Here is a 17,260-nt window from a genome sequence, read left to right on the forward strand (position 1 = left end):
TCTTTCATGGCTAAAGTAACAAATCCTTTTGGTGTTAATATTAAACATATTTATGAACTGGCAGTTAATGTTTTACAAAATATTGATCCAATCGTATTAAGTATTTTTATGATATCACTCAAATTAATATTGAATTAATAATATGGAATGTTAATTCAGTGACTATTTTATAAATATTAATTCAAAATCTGTTTGGATGTTTGTGACCTTGATCTATTCCAAATTCCTCCTAGGGCAGATATTGATTCCAGCGATGAGAGTGATGTGGAAGAAGATATTGACCAGCCGTCAGCTCATAAGACAAAGCACGACCTGATGATGAAAGGTGAAGGTAGTAGAAAAGGAAGCTTCTTCAAACAGGCAAAGAAATCTTATCCCATGTTTCCTGCCCCAGAAGAAAGGATTAAATGGGACGAGTATGGAGAGATCATCAAGTACGTGAGCACAACAAAACCTTATTTATTTAAGGATCCAGTGTTTAATTAAACACAGTGATTTAGTCTTTTTGGTCACCATGTACTTTAAGTTCTGAGCATCTTGGCTTAAAGGATGTAGATTTATAGTTTGAAACATAGAAATGTTGAGGAACATTGGAGAATTAATATTAAGGGAGAAGTGATAGTTTTATTACTTAGTTGTAGGGAAAGTTTAAAAAGATGACCTAAACTTTCCCCCTCTTAAGAAGAGAAGTAATGGCCATGCTTGGGTGAAGGACATAGGATAAAAAGAACTTGCAGTGGTAATTGTAGTTTAGGAAATGGATTTAGTTACAAGAGGAATATGAGATGAACCATGGGAAATCTACACCCACTACTAGAAAAACTATTGAAATTATGTTCTGTTTGCAGATTTGAATACACCACTAACCTGTGTAGAAATCCTCAGGGTGCAGTTTCTGTTGTTTCCCTGGTTGATGTCAGGTGCCTCAGCATAATTACAGTGTCTTTCACAATCCAGTTTTTTCCTACTTTTCTATTCATTCATTCATTCTCTCTCTCTCTCTCTCTCTCTCTCTTTCTCTCTCTCCCCCTCTCTCTCGTACCAGAGATTGAACCCTGAGGTGCTCTACCACAGATCCACATCCCCTGCCCTTTTTTTTTTAATATTTAAAAATTTTTTTTTAGTTTTCGGTGGACACAACATCTTTATTTTATTTTTATGTGGTGCTGAGGATTGAACCCAGCTCCTCATGCATGCCAGGTGAGCGCACTACCACTTGAGCCACATCCCCAGCCCCATCCCTGCCCTTTTCATTTTGTATTTTGAGACAGGATCTCACCAAATTGCTTAGGGCCCCCCCAACCCTCCCTGATTTTTGAGACCAGGTTTCCCTCTGTTGCCCTCGCTTGTGTCAAAATATTGGGCTCAAGCAGTCCTCCTGCCTCAGCCTCTCCAGTAGCTGGAACCACAGGCATACACCTCCACCTGGCTTTGTTTCTCTGTATTTCTTGTTCTTTCTTTCTTTCTTCCATAATGCTGTCTTCTGCATGTAGAATGACTTAGGTCATTCTTGGGTATAATTAGGAAAATACCATTTCTACTTGGCTGTCTAAAATAATGAGGAAACATAACTTCACTCTAGCGAGTTTGCTTATTATTCCACTTGATGAGTGGCCTGTGTGTTTAACATATGGACTGTGCTCTTCAGCTTCAACATCCTTATCTGAAAAATGATGATAGGAATTAAACGAGGTTGCTTTTTGTTGGTGGAGGTTTTATTTTGGATGCTAAGGATTAGACTCAGGCTATACTCCCCAGCATAAGGTTGTGTTTCTCAGGCACTTAGTATAGAATCTAGCTCATAATAAATGTGCTTTAAGTGGTTGCTACTGCTGTTGTTACTCTTTAGATTGTTGTTGGAGATACGGACTACCTGGGTTTTGCGAGGAGATCTGGATTCTCAGAGAGGAGTGGGAATGGATTTGGGAGTAAAGCATAGACAGTTATAGGAGGTTAGAGAGAATGTTAAAAGATGATTTTAGTTTTACTTTTGGTTAGGATTCTGATATTGGAAGTAAAAATGGAAAGAGCAATGTGTTAATAATACATTGAAATTACGATGAAGATTATGAGGGAGCTAACAATTTTGTATGCCAACCTTTTCAGTGTTGTGCAAATAGTCTTCTGCTTTCTTTGGGCAGAAAGGAAGTAACTGGGGGTCTTAAGTACGTTAGAGGAGTTCTGAGATTTATAGGTATTGGGATTTGATGAAGGAAACCACAAACATTGGCCAAAAGTAATGATTGATAAGAATGCATGAGGGCTGGGTTGTGGCTTTGAGGTAAAACGCTTGCCTACCATGTGCGAGGCACTGGGTTCGATCCCTAGCACCACATGAAAATAAAATAAAGGTATTGTGTCCACCCACAACTAAAAAATAAAGTGTTTTTTTTTTTTTTTTTAAATGCAGGACCAGCTTATGACAGCACTTGTTATAGCCACTGAGGTCTTCTAATGACCTGTCAGAGGCCTTTCACTAGTCCATGTGATGTGCTTAAAGAGCATTTTTTAGTGTTAGGAGAAACATAACATATATAGTCATCTGATAATTGATATTATGAAATTGTCCTGGCTTTGGATCAAATGCATATTTAAGTCTTAAAATAATGTGAGGAGTCTAAAAATTATGCCACCTACTAGTTAGTTATATGTATTATATAATATTAGCTTGCTTTTTACTACTTCTAATTAGAGACTTATTATTTAGACCAGAGGATTTCTTAGTGCCAGAACTTCAAGCTACTGAAGAAGAAAAAAGCAAATTAGAATCTGGCTTGACAAATGGAGATGAACCCATGGATCAAGATTTATCTGATGTTCCTACTAAGTGTATTTCTACAACAGAGTCTATTGAAATAAAGTAAGTCCTTTTACCTTGTTTCAAAAATGAAATTTCCAAATGTCCTCTGGTAAGTTTATGCTTTTAAATTTTAATATCAGTGGTAGAGCACTGACTTGCATGCACAATGCCCAGTGCCAGAAAAATGGTAATAATAATTTATTTTTCAATGAAAAGACTTGTGAAGAATGGTGGTATTTTCTCTTCATTAACAATATTTGAATACCAAAATAATTGATTTAGTGGTTGGAGGGGGATGAGTTGAACAGGAAATTTTACATTTACTTGGAGAAACACTTTTTCTAGCCTTTTAGTAAGTGCAAAAACAGGTGGAAGAAAGTAATACAGCTCAAAAATTTAATTTTTCTTAGTAACTGCTCATTTCACAAAATGTATTCCTTGACTCAAACATCTCCAATGTGCTAATGTCTAGAAAATTTAATATGATCTGAAGTAGGTAAGCCTTTTTTCCCTTTTATTTAGTATATGTTAATAATAGCAATAAGTGATTATTTTGGAAATTTTTTTTTTTGAGTCTTCAGTGAGCAAATTGGTTTATTTGTTGCAGGGATATCTTTTGTATATACTTTGGTATAGCCAAGATGTAACTAATGCTATTAATAATATAACATGTATTTCTCAAATCATCATTTTATATATTGTATGTTTCTTTACTGATGATAAAATTCATTTTTAGAAAGCCTAGTTTTTATCAGAAAAGCAAGCTTGAATAATCATGTTTAATTACAGAGCCAGGGTTACTTATATAGACTATGAAGGACGCTCTGATGGGGATTCCATTAAGAAAATCATTAATCAGATGAAACCACGACAGTTGATCATTGTCCATGGCCCACCAGAGGCCAGTCAAGATCTGGCAGAGTGCTGCCGCGCGTTTGGTGGGAAGGATATTAAAGTGTACATGCCAAAGCTACACGAAACAGTCGATGCCACCAGTGAAACACACATCTACCAGGTAAATATGCTGACAGTTGAGCCTCTTAGAAATAAGTACTTTTGTTGCATATTAGGACAGATACATTTGGAGTACTGGGGGAGGGGGCTGAGGCCTATGTGGCTCCTGCCTTAGCAGATCCGATAGTCTGTGGGTTTACAAGTCAGTAGTGTTTTACACACACTTAGATCTCCACTAGCGGAAGTGCAGAATGCCATGAGAATGGAAAGAGGAGGACCCCACCATATTTGGAGGTGTAGGAAAGGTTTCCTGGAAAATAACTAATCTGAACATCTGCTAGGATGCAGCTGGGTTGTCGGGACAGATGGAGTAGGAAAGAGGAGCAAAGAGTGTTCTAGGCAGAGGGAACAGTATTTATAAAAGTATAGAAATAAAGAGAATGATGAGTATTCAAGAATGAAAAGTAAAAAAAACAAAACAAACCCCACAGATATCAGGGTTCTTCTAATTGAAACAAATGGAGAAATGGAGTCAGGCATAGAAAACAGGATTAGTATAAAGGAGAGATGAACTTTAATCTGGTTGTGGGACAAAGTGACAGTTTAAAGTAGGGGTGAGGTCTGTATCAGGGGGAGGAAAATAAGGGTTAGAACATCCCAGGCAGAAAAGTTATTCTGAGCAGAGCAAGAGGAAGCAGCATTCCAAGAACATGGAGGTGTGAAACTGCATGGTATGTTCAGGAAAGCACAAACAGCTCATAACTAAAGTACACCAAGCACCAGACGGGAGACCGCTCAGTGGTTCTCAGCCTTGGATACACATGAGACCCATCTGAGTGCTCTGGTCTCAATCTCACTAGTTATATTAGTACCACTGGAGGTGAGGCCCTGGTGTTAATATTGAAAACAAACAAACAAACAAACAGATTGCCATGTAATTCTGATGTGTAGTCAGGGTTAAGAAAACCTGCACTTTGGAAGGTAGATAAGAACCCTGATGATCTTCCAAAAAATTAGGTCTTTACAGGTCATTGATTGTGAGGATCAGATGAATGAAAGATTTTCAGATTTTAAGTATATGTTAGAAAATGACACTAAGCAGTTATATTTTATTTGTTAATTTATACTCTGGGTGTTATTTCCCCCCCTCCCACTTGCATATTCAGGTGAGATTAAAAGATTCACTTGTCAGCTCCCTTCAGTTTTGTAAGGCAAAAGATGCTGAATTAGCATGGATAGATGGTGTCTTAGACATGAGAGTTTCCAAAGTAGACACAGGAGTTATTTTAGAAGAAGGAGAACTAAAGGATGATGGTGAAGACTCAGAGATGCAGGTGGATGCTCCTTCCGATGCCAGCGTCATAGCTCAGCAAAAGGCCATGAAAAGTCTGTTTGGAGATGATGAGAAAGAAACGGGTGAAGAAAGTGAGATCATCCCCACCTTGGAGCCTTTGCCACCGCATGAGGTAAGAGCCCATGCCTTTTCTGTTGCTTCCTTAATTTCCTTCTCCTAGTTTTCCTTGTATGTTTTTAACTATTTAAAGTATATTTTATATAGGCTAATTTTGGAGTTCTTAAAAAAGATGAATCAAGGCGTGTTTCTGTATGTGTGTCAGCTCTCTATGGCTAGTAACAATTTAAAGGAAACCGTTAGCGAATCTTCTGTTTCATGATGTGGTTTTTTTTTTTTTTTTTTTCTGTGATGCTGGGGATTGAACCCAGGGCCTTGTGCAAGCGAGGCAAACACTCTACCATCTGCGCTATATCCCCAGCCTTCAGTGTGGATTTTTAAATATCAAGTTTGATTGTGGGGATCACCTGAGAATGTCATTCTCTTGCATTCCATTTTTGTGCATTTTCAGTTCATTTTAATTCACTTTTGGTTTTGGTACAGTTAGAAATCTTTTATTAGGTTTGATTATAATTCTAGGCTAGTATTTACATGTTCTCAAGAGGTATCTAGTTCATTAGCAAAGATTTTAGGTAATGAAACTTAGAGCAGTATTAAAAACTGTAAGAGTCCCACATGGCTTGTCAGGTGAAGTCTGCAGCCCTGCTATAGGGCTGAGACCAGAGAAATAGCCTGTCATTGGAGTCCCTTCTAGTACTACTCTTGAAATTAGGAGGAGAAATTAAGAGAATCTTTTTTTCTCTCTGTGCTAAAGCTAGTGTTTTTCAGAACAATTTCAAGGAATTGAAGCATTAGGCAAGATCCACTTGACATTCTGATTCTGAACCCGTAGCATCCATTGCATTCACTCTGAGGGAGGAGGGAAAGTGGAAATGGGATTTAGGAAGAATTATCTTCCACACTAAAAATAAAGGAAACTAAGATGTGAAAAAGGAATTTTTGGTTCATTACTGCTTCTTGGCCTCTAGTTGACCCTCTCTGGGCAAGTGTGTGAGTGAAGAGTATAACATCACACTTCTCCTTTATTAGGAGGCATGACTAATAAAATTGTGAAACATCAGAAGATGTGAAGGGCTTTGTAATGTTAAATAATGAAGCAAGATTCAGAATAACAAATTTGGAATGTGATTTACAGTCTTGAAACAATCTGTTGAAGGACTTCAGGGAATAATGGAAAATATTTTAGAGATCATGTAGAGTTTTTTATACAGTACAACCTTGTGTTTGGTATTTTACTTGAAGTTATTCTTTTCCCTTTCACCTCATCCAAGGTTCCTGGACATCAGTCAGTTTTTATGAATGAACCAAGACTATCAGACTTCAAGCAAGTTCTTTTACGGGAGGGGATTCAAGCTGAATTTGTAGGAGGTGTACTTGTTTGCAACAATCAAGTAGCAGTTCGTAGAGTAAGTATGCTTTTAATAAGGACCGAATCAAACAAGATGCTTCTGATGTTTTTGTCACTTTGAATTATGAAATTCTTTATTAGTAATTTCATAAAATGAAAGATCAGTAATTTATTTTATAATGATGAGCTTGAGGCTTATAAAAATGATAATTTTATGGTAAATTTATATTATTTGAATCCTCTGACATTTTTGTGTCTTAAATTCACTACTTGAATATTATATCCATATTCTGTGATTAACAGCAACCCATTTCCAGACCAATCATAAAGTAATCTATTTAATATAGTTTGGTTATTATGTCTGCATATTAATGATCAGAAAATGTACTAAAGAGCTTTTTTTTTGATTTCTAGACGGAAACTGGACGCATCGGATTAGAAGGCTGCCTTTGTCAAGATTTTTATAGGATAAGAGACCTTTTATATGAACAGTATGCTATTGTGTAAAAGACAGGATGTCAAGAAGTATCTGCTTGACCTTTCTAAGAAAAAGGATTCTTATCTTATTTTAAGCTTTTGCTGTTTTGTTTTGTAACATATGAAAGAAATCTGCCAGAAAAACTGAACATGTATTACATTTTTAAAATGTGTAAATAGTGGGCTAAGAGTGTAGCTCAATGGTAGAGCGTTTACCTAGCATGCTTAAGACTCTGGGTTCAATCCCCAGTGCTACAAAAAAAAAAAAAGGAGATAGAGACCATTTTGCTAATGCCCAAATGAGCTCCCTACCTTTGGCTTTTCACTGTGTTAGAGGTCCTAACAAGTGTACAGGCCTGAGAATTGAAGGTAATTGGTTTCTTTTACAGACCCCTTATTTTAGAAGGACTTTTTACTTGAATACAATACAACTTAGCAAACCAGTTCATGGCCTTAGAGAAACATGGTTTGCAGGCAGTCTTGCAAACTGTTTCTTATATTTTCTGGAATGAAAAGTGAGAGTTATTTAAAAAAGATGTGTTACAAAAGAGAAGCAAAATTGATAAAACAGTTTTTTGAGCTTAGGGATTTAAAAAACAAAAACAGCATGTGTGCTATGACTCTTGAATTCTAATATGCAATCTGTTTTTGCATGGAGCATATCTGCTTCATGCCTATATTGCCCAGTGACTCACTTTCGTGTGATATAGTACACATTTTGTTCAGAAATCATTTTTTCATTTCTCCCATTTCTTGTTTTATCAAGATTCTGTTGTTCAGTTTGAATTATGATAGCATCATTTAAATATATGTCATTTAAAGGAACTCCTGGATGTGTTATCGTCTTAAGAGTTCTGCATACAGGTTAGACACATCTTAGCTATCACCTAGGTTACTGCTGTATTTGAAACTGGTTAGTGCTCTATTTTTAAGAAAACAAAGTTAAACCTCACATTTTTATAAGATAATAGTACAATTTAATTAAAAGATGTAAATGTTTTAATCTCTTAGGATTGCTCTCTCCTAAGGTTACCTAAATTGTGGTTGGATTTTATACACATTACTGCAAAAGTACTAAAATTGGATAAGAGATTCTTTGCTGTCCCGATGTAGTGTAAACCACATGTGTTTGAGAGTAAAAGTTGAATATATGCAATTTTCACTGAACTTAAGCAGTGAAAACCATGTTGCCCTCCTGTAATCCGTTGATGATTTTTTAGAAAGTAGCTTAATCATGGCAGACCTTGACACTTATTTCTTAAGTACCTAAACCCTCTTCTTTACACTTAGCATTTTTAGGAGCATCAGTTTCATTTAACTTATCTGAAACTATGTATAATTCAACCCAGTGATATCAGAATTGATATTTGTTTCAAATGCTTCCAAAACTTTACTGTGGATTATCATGCTAATGGCACTCACCTGTGATCCCAGCTGTCTGGAAGTCTGAGGCAGAAGGATCACAAGTTTGAGGCCAGCCTGGACAACTTAGTGCACCCTGTCTCAAAATAAAAATTTTTATAAAGACATGAGGATGTAGCTCAGTGGTAGATGCTTGCCGCATGACTCAGACCCTGAGTTCAATCCCCAGTACCTCAAAAAAAAAAAAGACAGGTTTAGAGCCTTCTGATACTGAAGAGCAGATGTACAAACCAATGTGTCAGATGGTGATAAAGAGTATATTTTCTTTTTAGCACTTCAAAAAAAAATGTCTTTTAAACATTTTTTTTTGTCTCTTACCATATAAAGTCTATAATTTTATTTATATTCCATGGGAAAGAAAGTCTGCAGTTGTTTCATGGTTTAAAGCATCTGGTTATGCATATTACATCATAATACTAATATTGAAAAGATTATTTCTTGCCCAGCCCTTCTATGGTTTTATGAACAGGAATTAAATTTTACAGTAGTGCTTTAAGGTGGCTGTACTAATAGTGTCATTGGAAGAGTAATACTTCTGCCCATTTCTGGATGACAGTATTACTAAAATGAAGACTTTTAGTCTCAGTTACTTAGGAAAAATAGAAGTTTAGAAACAACGATGATATAAATCATGAACTCAGAGAAACTCAGATTTTATTGTTGAGAATAAAAAAATAACATGTGGACTATCAGATATCTACACATATTTTTGTTAAGAAATTTTCTTGTATTGCAGTGGGATTGTACATGTCAGGTATCATTCCAATTATTTCTGTTTTCATGAACCAGTAAGAGACCTGAAACAGAAGGGAGGGAATCAATTATGTAAGGAGGGCTTATTACCTTTTTTTTAAAAATTGAGGTACAATTTACATACTATAAAATACTCATTCTTTTAAAGTGTATATTTCATTTGTTTTTGGTGTATTTAGAGTTGTGCAACCACTACTACTATGTAATTCCAGAATATTTCATCATTCCAAAAAGAAACCCCTTATCCATTAGCAGTTATGCCCATTTTCCCTTCTCCCTAACACATTGTTAATCAGTAACAATTCTATCTCTGTGGATTTACCTCTTCTGGACATTTCATAAAAATGGAATCATGTGACACGTGGCCTTTTGTGTCTGACTTCTTTCACTTAGCATGATGTTTTCAGGTTTCATCAATGCAGCATGTGTCAGTATCCTTTTTAGGGCTGAATTATATTCTATCGTATACTGTACACATTGTTTATTACCAGTTGCTGAACATTTTGAGTTGTTCCCAGTTTGGGCTGTTATGAGGAATGCTCTTTTGAACACCCATGTATGTTTTTTTGTATGAGCATAGATTTTCAGTAATTTTGAGTTATGTACTTAAGAATAGAATGGCCGGATCATATGACAACTCTAACCATTTGAGAAACTGCCAGAGTACTCTCCAAAGTGACCACACTGTTTCATGTCCCACCTACATGTGCTTGAGGATGGCGTTTTCTCTGCATCCCTGCCAATCTTTATTATTCCCCATCTTTTTATTTTAGCCAGCCTAGTTTTTGAGGTTTTGATTTGCATTTCCCTAAGGAATAATGGTGTTGAGCATCTCTGTGCTTATTGGCTACTTGTATGTCATCTTTGCAATAATGACTGTTCAAATTCTTTGTCCATTTTTAAATTGGTTTATCTTTTTGTTGAGTTATGATAAGTTTTGTAATTACTTTATTTCATTCTTTGGCTTTTCTTCACTTGGTAGATACTTTGAAGCACACACAGTTTATAATTTGGGTGCAGTCCAATTTTTTCCCTTTGGTTCCTTGTACGATATTTGGTTCCTGTGCTCTGCGTGTCATTTCTTAGAAACCATTGCCTCATCCAAAGATAGAGACCTATTTTTTCTGAGAGTTTTGGTTTTTGAATTTAGTTCTTTCACCCATTTTGAATTGATTTTTGTTTAATGTGTGAGGTGGGGGATCTAATATCATTTTTTAAATCAAAATTTATGATTTCATATTACATTAAAAAATCTGACCCAAAGAACTGGTGGTTACAGACTCGCAAAGGGAAGCAGTGAACAGTAGAGAGCTGCCCCGTGGGCTGCACTTGAAGGGGAGCCCTGGATGGCTGCAAGGCTGTCTCCAGGAAGACTGAGCGGCCAGAGCTGAGCAGAGTGCAGTGGGTGCGGGGAGAGGACCGCCCTGCCCTTCCTCCACCCTGCTCTGGCCCTGGCGGTGCTCTCTGGCTGCCTGTTTCCGGAGCCCAGCAGCCCATCATGCAGTCCCCGGCAGTGCTCAGTCCCCAGCAGTGCACCTGTTACCCAGCTGCTGTGCAGTGTGTGTAACCACCTACCCTGTGGGGACACCTGTACCCTGAAGAGCTGCATGGCTAGGGGCAGGACCAGCAGCAGACAGCTGAAGGTCACCGCCTTCTGCCAGGGCCCTAATTTTATTTTTTTGCATGTAGAGATCCAGTTGGCCTGGCATCTTTTGTTGAAAAACTTTGCCCATTGAAGTGTTTTGCCATCCTTTTTTGAAAATTAATTGCCCATAAATGTTAATAGACTCCCAATTCTGTGTCAGTATTCTATGTATCTACCTGTATGCCAATACCACACTGTTTTGAATTCAGGAAGTGTGAATTCTCCACCTTGTTCTTTTTCAAGATTGTTTTGTCTGTGCTGGGTTCCTTGTATTTCCATGAGAGTATTAGCTTAATCAATTTCTGCCCAAAAAGCCCACTCATTTTTAATAGGGAAAAACAGCAATTGAAGTTTACAATTTAAAACCTTGAATGCAATGGCTAAAAGGGACTGCAGAACACATCTAGTTCAACCCACTTATTTTAGTGTTGAATGAATGAGCCTGTGAAGCGAAAAGAATTTGAGATCCACATAGCTAGTTAAAGAGAGCTGGGACCGGGACCCAGCCTTACAGAATTCAGTCACTTCTATGCTGCCGAGTTGCTTGTTCAGTCCACTAGTGTATATTCACTTTTCTTAGGAGCGACATGTTCAGTTCATGTGCTCTAAGAATGGCAACTGTTATTTAGGACACTAGCATGCTGAGGAGGAGATTGATTTCCATTCTGTATCATGGCCAGTAACAGCCAGAAAGAGTAAATGTCACATTCTGCACTTCTCTTTGGTTGTAAGCTTCTACAGTTTTATCACAAGTTATTGTCCTTTACAAAAATATCAATGAACTGATGATTACTTAAGTCAAAGGATGTAAATAGTGGTTCATAGGCAGTGATTGTCACAGACTGTTTTAGTGGTAACTATAAAATGAACATGTGAAGACGCACCGGGATCTAGAGGAGGAACATTCAGATCTGCCCACTTGGGCAGGTTCCAAGATAAGATTTGCCCTCCTTTTTCACTTTTTTTCTTACTTTAACCATTTCAGTTGTGTTTGTGGGAAGATGCCCAAAACTACCAAGATTAATTTAAAAACCAGAAGATTGCTGGAACAAGGGGCATCTCATTTTTCTTGCTTCTGATCTTCCCCACACATGTGCACACATGGCTTCGCCTTTTGGTGGAGCTTTTCAAAATTCATTACTTGGTCCCTTTCATTTTTATTCTAGAAGTCCAAATATGATTCTAAAGGAGCTAATAGGAGTTTAACCCAGGGCTACACACATTCTTTGGCAAGTGCTGTACCATTGAGCCACATCCCAGCCCCCTACTCAATTTTTTTTAATATATTTATTAGTTGTAGGTGGACACAATATTTTACTTTATGTGGTGCTGAGGATCGAACCCAGAGCTTCATGCATGCTAGCCATAGGCTCAGCCCCTACTCAAATTTTTAATGCTGAGTGATTGTATAAATACTTTCAGTATAAGAGAAACAACTTCTCAATTGTGGAGAATTCAACTTCTCAAGGTTTTTAATATCTTTTGTCTGTGTTCCCCCCCCCACCACCTTTGGAGAATGAATGTTTAATGAAGATTTAGAACATTGCATTGTTGACTATTAAGCAGAATTTTATAACTACATAAGTATAGAATATGCAGAAGATTTACAGGGACTTAATCACTTTCTGAGGCTAAGTTTGTGTCAGTGTTTAATATCCAATTTGTCAGGTATTTTTTCTTGACAATTATGTTTTTTAAAAAAGGAACTACTAAGTGGACATTCAAAACTAATGAAGTCCTTCAGATAAATCATTATGGGAATCTGTTCCAAGGGTGCTGCCACCACCCTTGTTTTTAATGTTTTTGAAATTGTTGCTTTACTTCCAGTTTATTTCCCAGGCTTATTAGAAATGTTGTAAATTGTTTTAGAAATACACTGTGGTCTTGGCCCAATTGAGCATTACCACTTGATTCTAAAAGATGGGGGGAAAAAATTGAAAACCCTTCCTCTAAGGGTATACTCCCTCTAAGGGTATACTTTTTTTTTTTTTTTTGCAGGGGAGATGGTATTGGGGATTGAACCCAGAGCCTCTCACATACTAGGTGAATGAAACAGGGGTTTTCTATGTTGCTTAGGGTGGCCTTGATCATTCCATTCTCCTGCCTCAGCCTTCAGAGTAGCTAGGATTAACAGGCATATGCTAACACACCTGGCTCAGGCAGTTTTTTATATTAAAAATTAATACCAAATTCACTAAACATAGTGGAATATATACCAAAAGTTATAAAGGTATTTTCCAACTTTACTCATAGGCTATGATATAGGTGAATTTTTATATTAATATCAAAAGAACACAAAGACCTGAGATTGTATAAATACCTTGAGTATAAGAGAAATAACTTCTCAACGTGTAGAATGCAACTTCTCAAGGTTTTTAAATATTTCTTTTCTTTTTTTAAAAATTCATTTTTTTTTAGTTTTCGGCAGACATAACATCTTTGTTTGTATGTGGTGCTGAGGATCGAACCCGGGCCGCACGCATGCCAGGCAAGTGCACTACCACTTGAGCCACATCCCCAGCCCCTTTGAATATTTCTCTTCTGTGATTTCTCTTTTCCTTTGGAGAAAGAATGTTTAATGAAGATTTAGAATATTGCATTTTTAACTCTTAAGCAGAATTTTATAACTACATTATTACTCCTTAAGGAAAGCTTCTTTCACATTTATTTTAACTATTCTTTTGAATACTTTAAGATAATGAAACCATTAAGTAGTGATTTTTCTATTAGTATAAAAGCTGATGTAATAAATTCCTAGTAGCTGAAGGACCACATATACTGATTTTTAAAAAACTTTTTATTTTGAAATAGCTTTAAACTTACAGCAGAGTTACAAGAATAATATCCTTCCCTAGGTCTTCTGTTACTATTTTGCCATTTTACTTTTACTATTCTATTACATATCATTTCTTGAATAATTGGATACTATGTTACAGTTATCACATAAGTCCTCAATACTTAGCCTTTTTAAAAAATAAGGACATTGTCCTGCATAACCACAGTACGTTCATCAAAACCAGGAAACTAACATAGATGAAATTCTACTGTTTAACCCATAAACCCAATTCATTTGTTACTAATTTATCAAAAAAAAGTCACAACTCCTCTTTGACCTGGATACAATCCAGGATGAAGTGTGCATTTAGTTATGTTTTCTCTCTAGTCCTCTGTAATCTGGAGTGGTTTCTCTGCTTGTACTTTTATATGACCTAGATGTTTTTCCTTGTTTTGGGGGAGAGAACCCAGAAGGCATTTTACCACTAAGCTGAATCCCTGTTCTTTTTATTTTAAGACAAGTTCTTGCCAAGTTGTCCACATCGGCCTTGAATTTCAGGATCCCCCTGTCTCAGCCTCTGGAGACACTGGAATTACATGCATGTACCACTTTGCCCAGCATGAGATAGGCATTTTTGAAGAGTGCAGACCAGTTAGTCCATAGATGTTCTTCCTTTTGGATTTGTATGGTGCTTTCTAATGTTTCAATTCAGTTTTTGAATTTTGGTTAGGAATATCAGAGAAGTGATGCTGTGTTCTTCTCTGCATTATATCAGGAGGCACATAATCAATTTTTTGGTGAATTTATGTATGTGGGTATGTGTGTGTACGCTGGGGATTAAAGCCAGGACCTCATGCATACTAGGCAAGTGCTCTACCACTGAGTCACATTTCCACCCCCTGGTTTAATTTTTTTTTTTTTTTTTTATACTGGCAATTGAACTCAGGGGGCACTCAACCACTGAGCCACACATCCCCAGCCCTATTTCTTATTTTATATTTAGAAACAGGGTCTCGCTGAGTTGCTTAGTGCCTTGCTAAGTTGCTGAGGCTGACTTTAAACTCGCGATCCTCCTGTCTCAGCCTCCTAAGCTGCTGGGATTATAGGCATGCACCATCGTGCCTGGCCCTGGTTTAATTTTTGATACAGGGTTATGATGTCTTCAAGGTTTGGTTTCTCCATTATGAAGTTAATAAGTATTTTCCCCATTTTTTTCTTCTTCCTTTTTTGTGCGGGGTATTAAGTTGAAATGTAAACATGATTTTGATATACACATTCACAGTGAAATGCTTACTGCAGTACTTACTAATTAATGAGGACTAGGTATTTGTGAGGAGCTACTCTGAGACTGTGGCAATATTCTGTTCTTTCTCAAAATTCAATCTAGTTTTATGTTTTAATTAGCTTTTCATTGCTGTGACCAAAATATCTTACAAGAGGGGCTGGGGTTGTAGCTCAGTGGTAGAGTGCTTGCCTAGCATGTGTGAGGTACTGGTTTCGATCCTCAGCATCACATAAAAAATAAATAAATAAAATTATGGCATCCATTTACAATATTAAAAAATTAAAATATCTGCTAAGAACAATTCAGAGGAGGAAAAGTTTATTTTGGCTCTACATTTCAGAAGTTCAGTCTCTGGTTGGTTGACTCCATAGGGCATGGCAGAAGATGTGGTATAAGAAAGCAGCTCAGGGCATAGTGACATGAGAGCAGAGAGCTCTGCTCACCAGGGACAAAGTATAAACCCCAAAGTCACACCTCCAATGACTTACTTCCTCCAGCCATACCCTACCTACCTTAGTTACCACCTTGTTAATCCACTCATTTGGATACAGTTCCTAATCTAATCATTTCACCTCCGAACATCCTTGCGTTGTCCCACACATGAGTTTTGGGGGACACCTCATATCCAAACCATAGCATTTAACATCATTGCTGATTTTTATCTGAATCACTTATTGCACAATGGTGATTTTCCCAGTTCTACCATTCCTTCGACATGTGACATTCTACTGTAAGATAGAACTTCATTTTCTTCCCCATTTATTTATTCTACATCAGTATGGAATGTGGACTCCTGTTTTGTTTTTGTGTGTTATGATCTATTTTGATGCTCCAGTTACCCTGGCTTTGACTGGCAGAGCACTTTCAAGCTGGTTCTGCCGTCCTTTGGACATGTCCTCATGGTTCTTTGAGCACTTCCTTATGTTTCTGGCACCACAAGATGTCCCTGGCTCATTTGCATTTTCCTACCCAGTGCTGGGATCAGCTGTTTCACCAAGGAGTCCTGGTTCATTTGAGTGGAGAATGGCATTTAGAATCAAGGTCTGGGTGCCAGGCCTTGTTCTTTGTCACTGTGCTATTACTTCTACTAGGTGCTCTTAGTGGACAAACTGGGAAATACATGCATGTATACTTGTTTCCTCATCCATCCATCTGCACATATTACAAACCACCAGTTCCCTCGATCTCCAGTTCCACTCTTACTTCCCAGGTTTTAGTCTAGTTTCCCCCCTTTCCACATTTGTAACTCCTTTACCCTGTGTTTAAAAACCGGACTCTCAGAGTTCGTAATGTATTGGCTTATTTTTTCACTCGGGGATTAACCAATCTCCTGACCATGGGCTGGCTCCTTTGCTCCCAACTGCTTCAGGAATTACTTCCTCCCTTTCCCCGATCCATGGCAACACCTGCCAATTGAAGGCCATCGAGGGTATTTTAAAGCTGGCACCTTTGGCTCAGCTGGGGCCAAAACAGGCATTCCATCTTACCTGGCACTCTAGCAATGATCAGCTATGTGCAGGTTCTGAAGGTTTCCACTTTGGGACTGTGCAGTCTTCGAGTCTTGTTTTGGTCATTTTGTTAAAATGTTTTCCTCCTTTCTACTCTGTAATTAAGTCTTGCACATAATGTTCAAGCAAGCAGCAGACAGAATAATGACTGCTGTGGATGGGGTTACTGGAGGAAGTATGAAAATGAAGGCGATACAGCCGTGATCTCAACCCAAAATGCTCTCCCAGCGAGAACACGGAGCAGTTAAAGATCTTAAATCATGTGTTCACATGATTTTATAACTGTCCTTGCAAGAGAGCTGCTGTCAGTTCATCATTCGGATCATCCACCCCCTTAACTCTTAAGTTTTAGGAGTGTCAGGACCAAGTTCACTGTATTGAGTGGTGAGGTTCTTTTATTAAACAGTCAGTTATTCTTCAGTCTTAACCATTTGGAGTGGGAGGAATAATATCCTGCCCCTGGACAAATGATTCCTCAGGAAGCTCAGGATGGAGTCCAATTATGTAACCAGTGTGGGCAACCTGGATAGCAATTATTAGAGCTTATTTCTACCTGTGGAAAATGGATTCTATGGCCATAATTATTTCCAGTTTGGAGATTTAGTTCACCTCATGGGAATAAATGCTCAGGTGCCCTTTTCCTCAAAAATAAAATAAAAATAGCCAAGCTCCTAAGCAATGGTGGCTCTCACTGAGCAGTTCCTGTGTACCAAGTGCTGAACTAAGGACTTCACAAGCACTGTGTCAACCATCACGACTGTGGCAGTACGGGCACTTGTCCTCCCACTCAGAGATGAGGAAGCTGTGCTTCTAGTCTGCCTGGTCCTGCCGTGGTCACACACAATGGGCGTTACCATGTATAGTGGCTTCCATGTATTAAG

At 37.7% G+C, this 17,260-nt stretch overlaps 1 protein-coding gene across 1 annotated transcript in view; it reads left to right on the forward strand.

Annotated features, from left to right (window-relative positions):
- Window positions 1–9,523, forward strand: part of Cpsf2 (cleavage and polyadenylation specific factor 2) — a 31,017-nt gene extending 21,494 nt beyond the window's left edge. Inside the window, exons 11-16 of the mRNA XM_015494879.2 lie at window positions 234–434; window positions 2,708–2,860; window positions 3,590–3,815; window positions 4,921–5,220; window positions 6,437–6,571; window positions 6,928–9,523. Coding sequence (XP_015350365.1) covers window positions 234–434; window positions 2,708–2,860; window positions 3,590–3,815; window positions 4,921–5,220; window positions 6,437–6,571; window positions 6,928–7,020 — 1,108 coding nt within the window. The 3' untranslated portion in view covers window positions 7,021–9,523. The remainder of the gene's footprint in view (window positions 1–233; window positions 435–2,707; window positions 2,861–3,589; window positions 3,816–4,920; window positions 5,221–6,436; window positions 6,572–6,927) is intronic.
- The last annotated feature ends 7,737 nt before the right edge of the window (window positions 9,524–17,260 follow it).

Source organism: Marmota marmota, unplaced genomic scaffold (assembly GCF_001458135.2).
Source record: "Marmota marmota marmota unplaced genomic scaffold, marMar, whole genome shotgun sequence".
NCBI classification, from domain to species: Eukaryota; Metazoa; Chordata; class Mammalia; order Rodentia; family Sciuridae; genus Marmota; species Marmota marmota.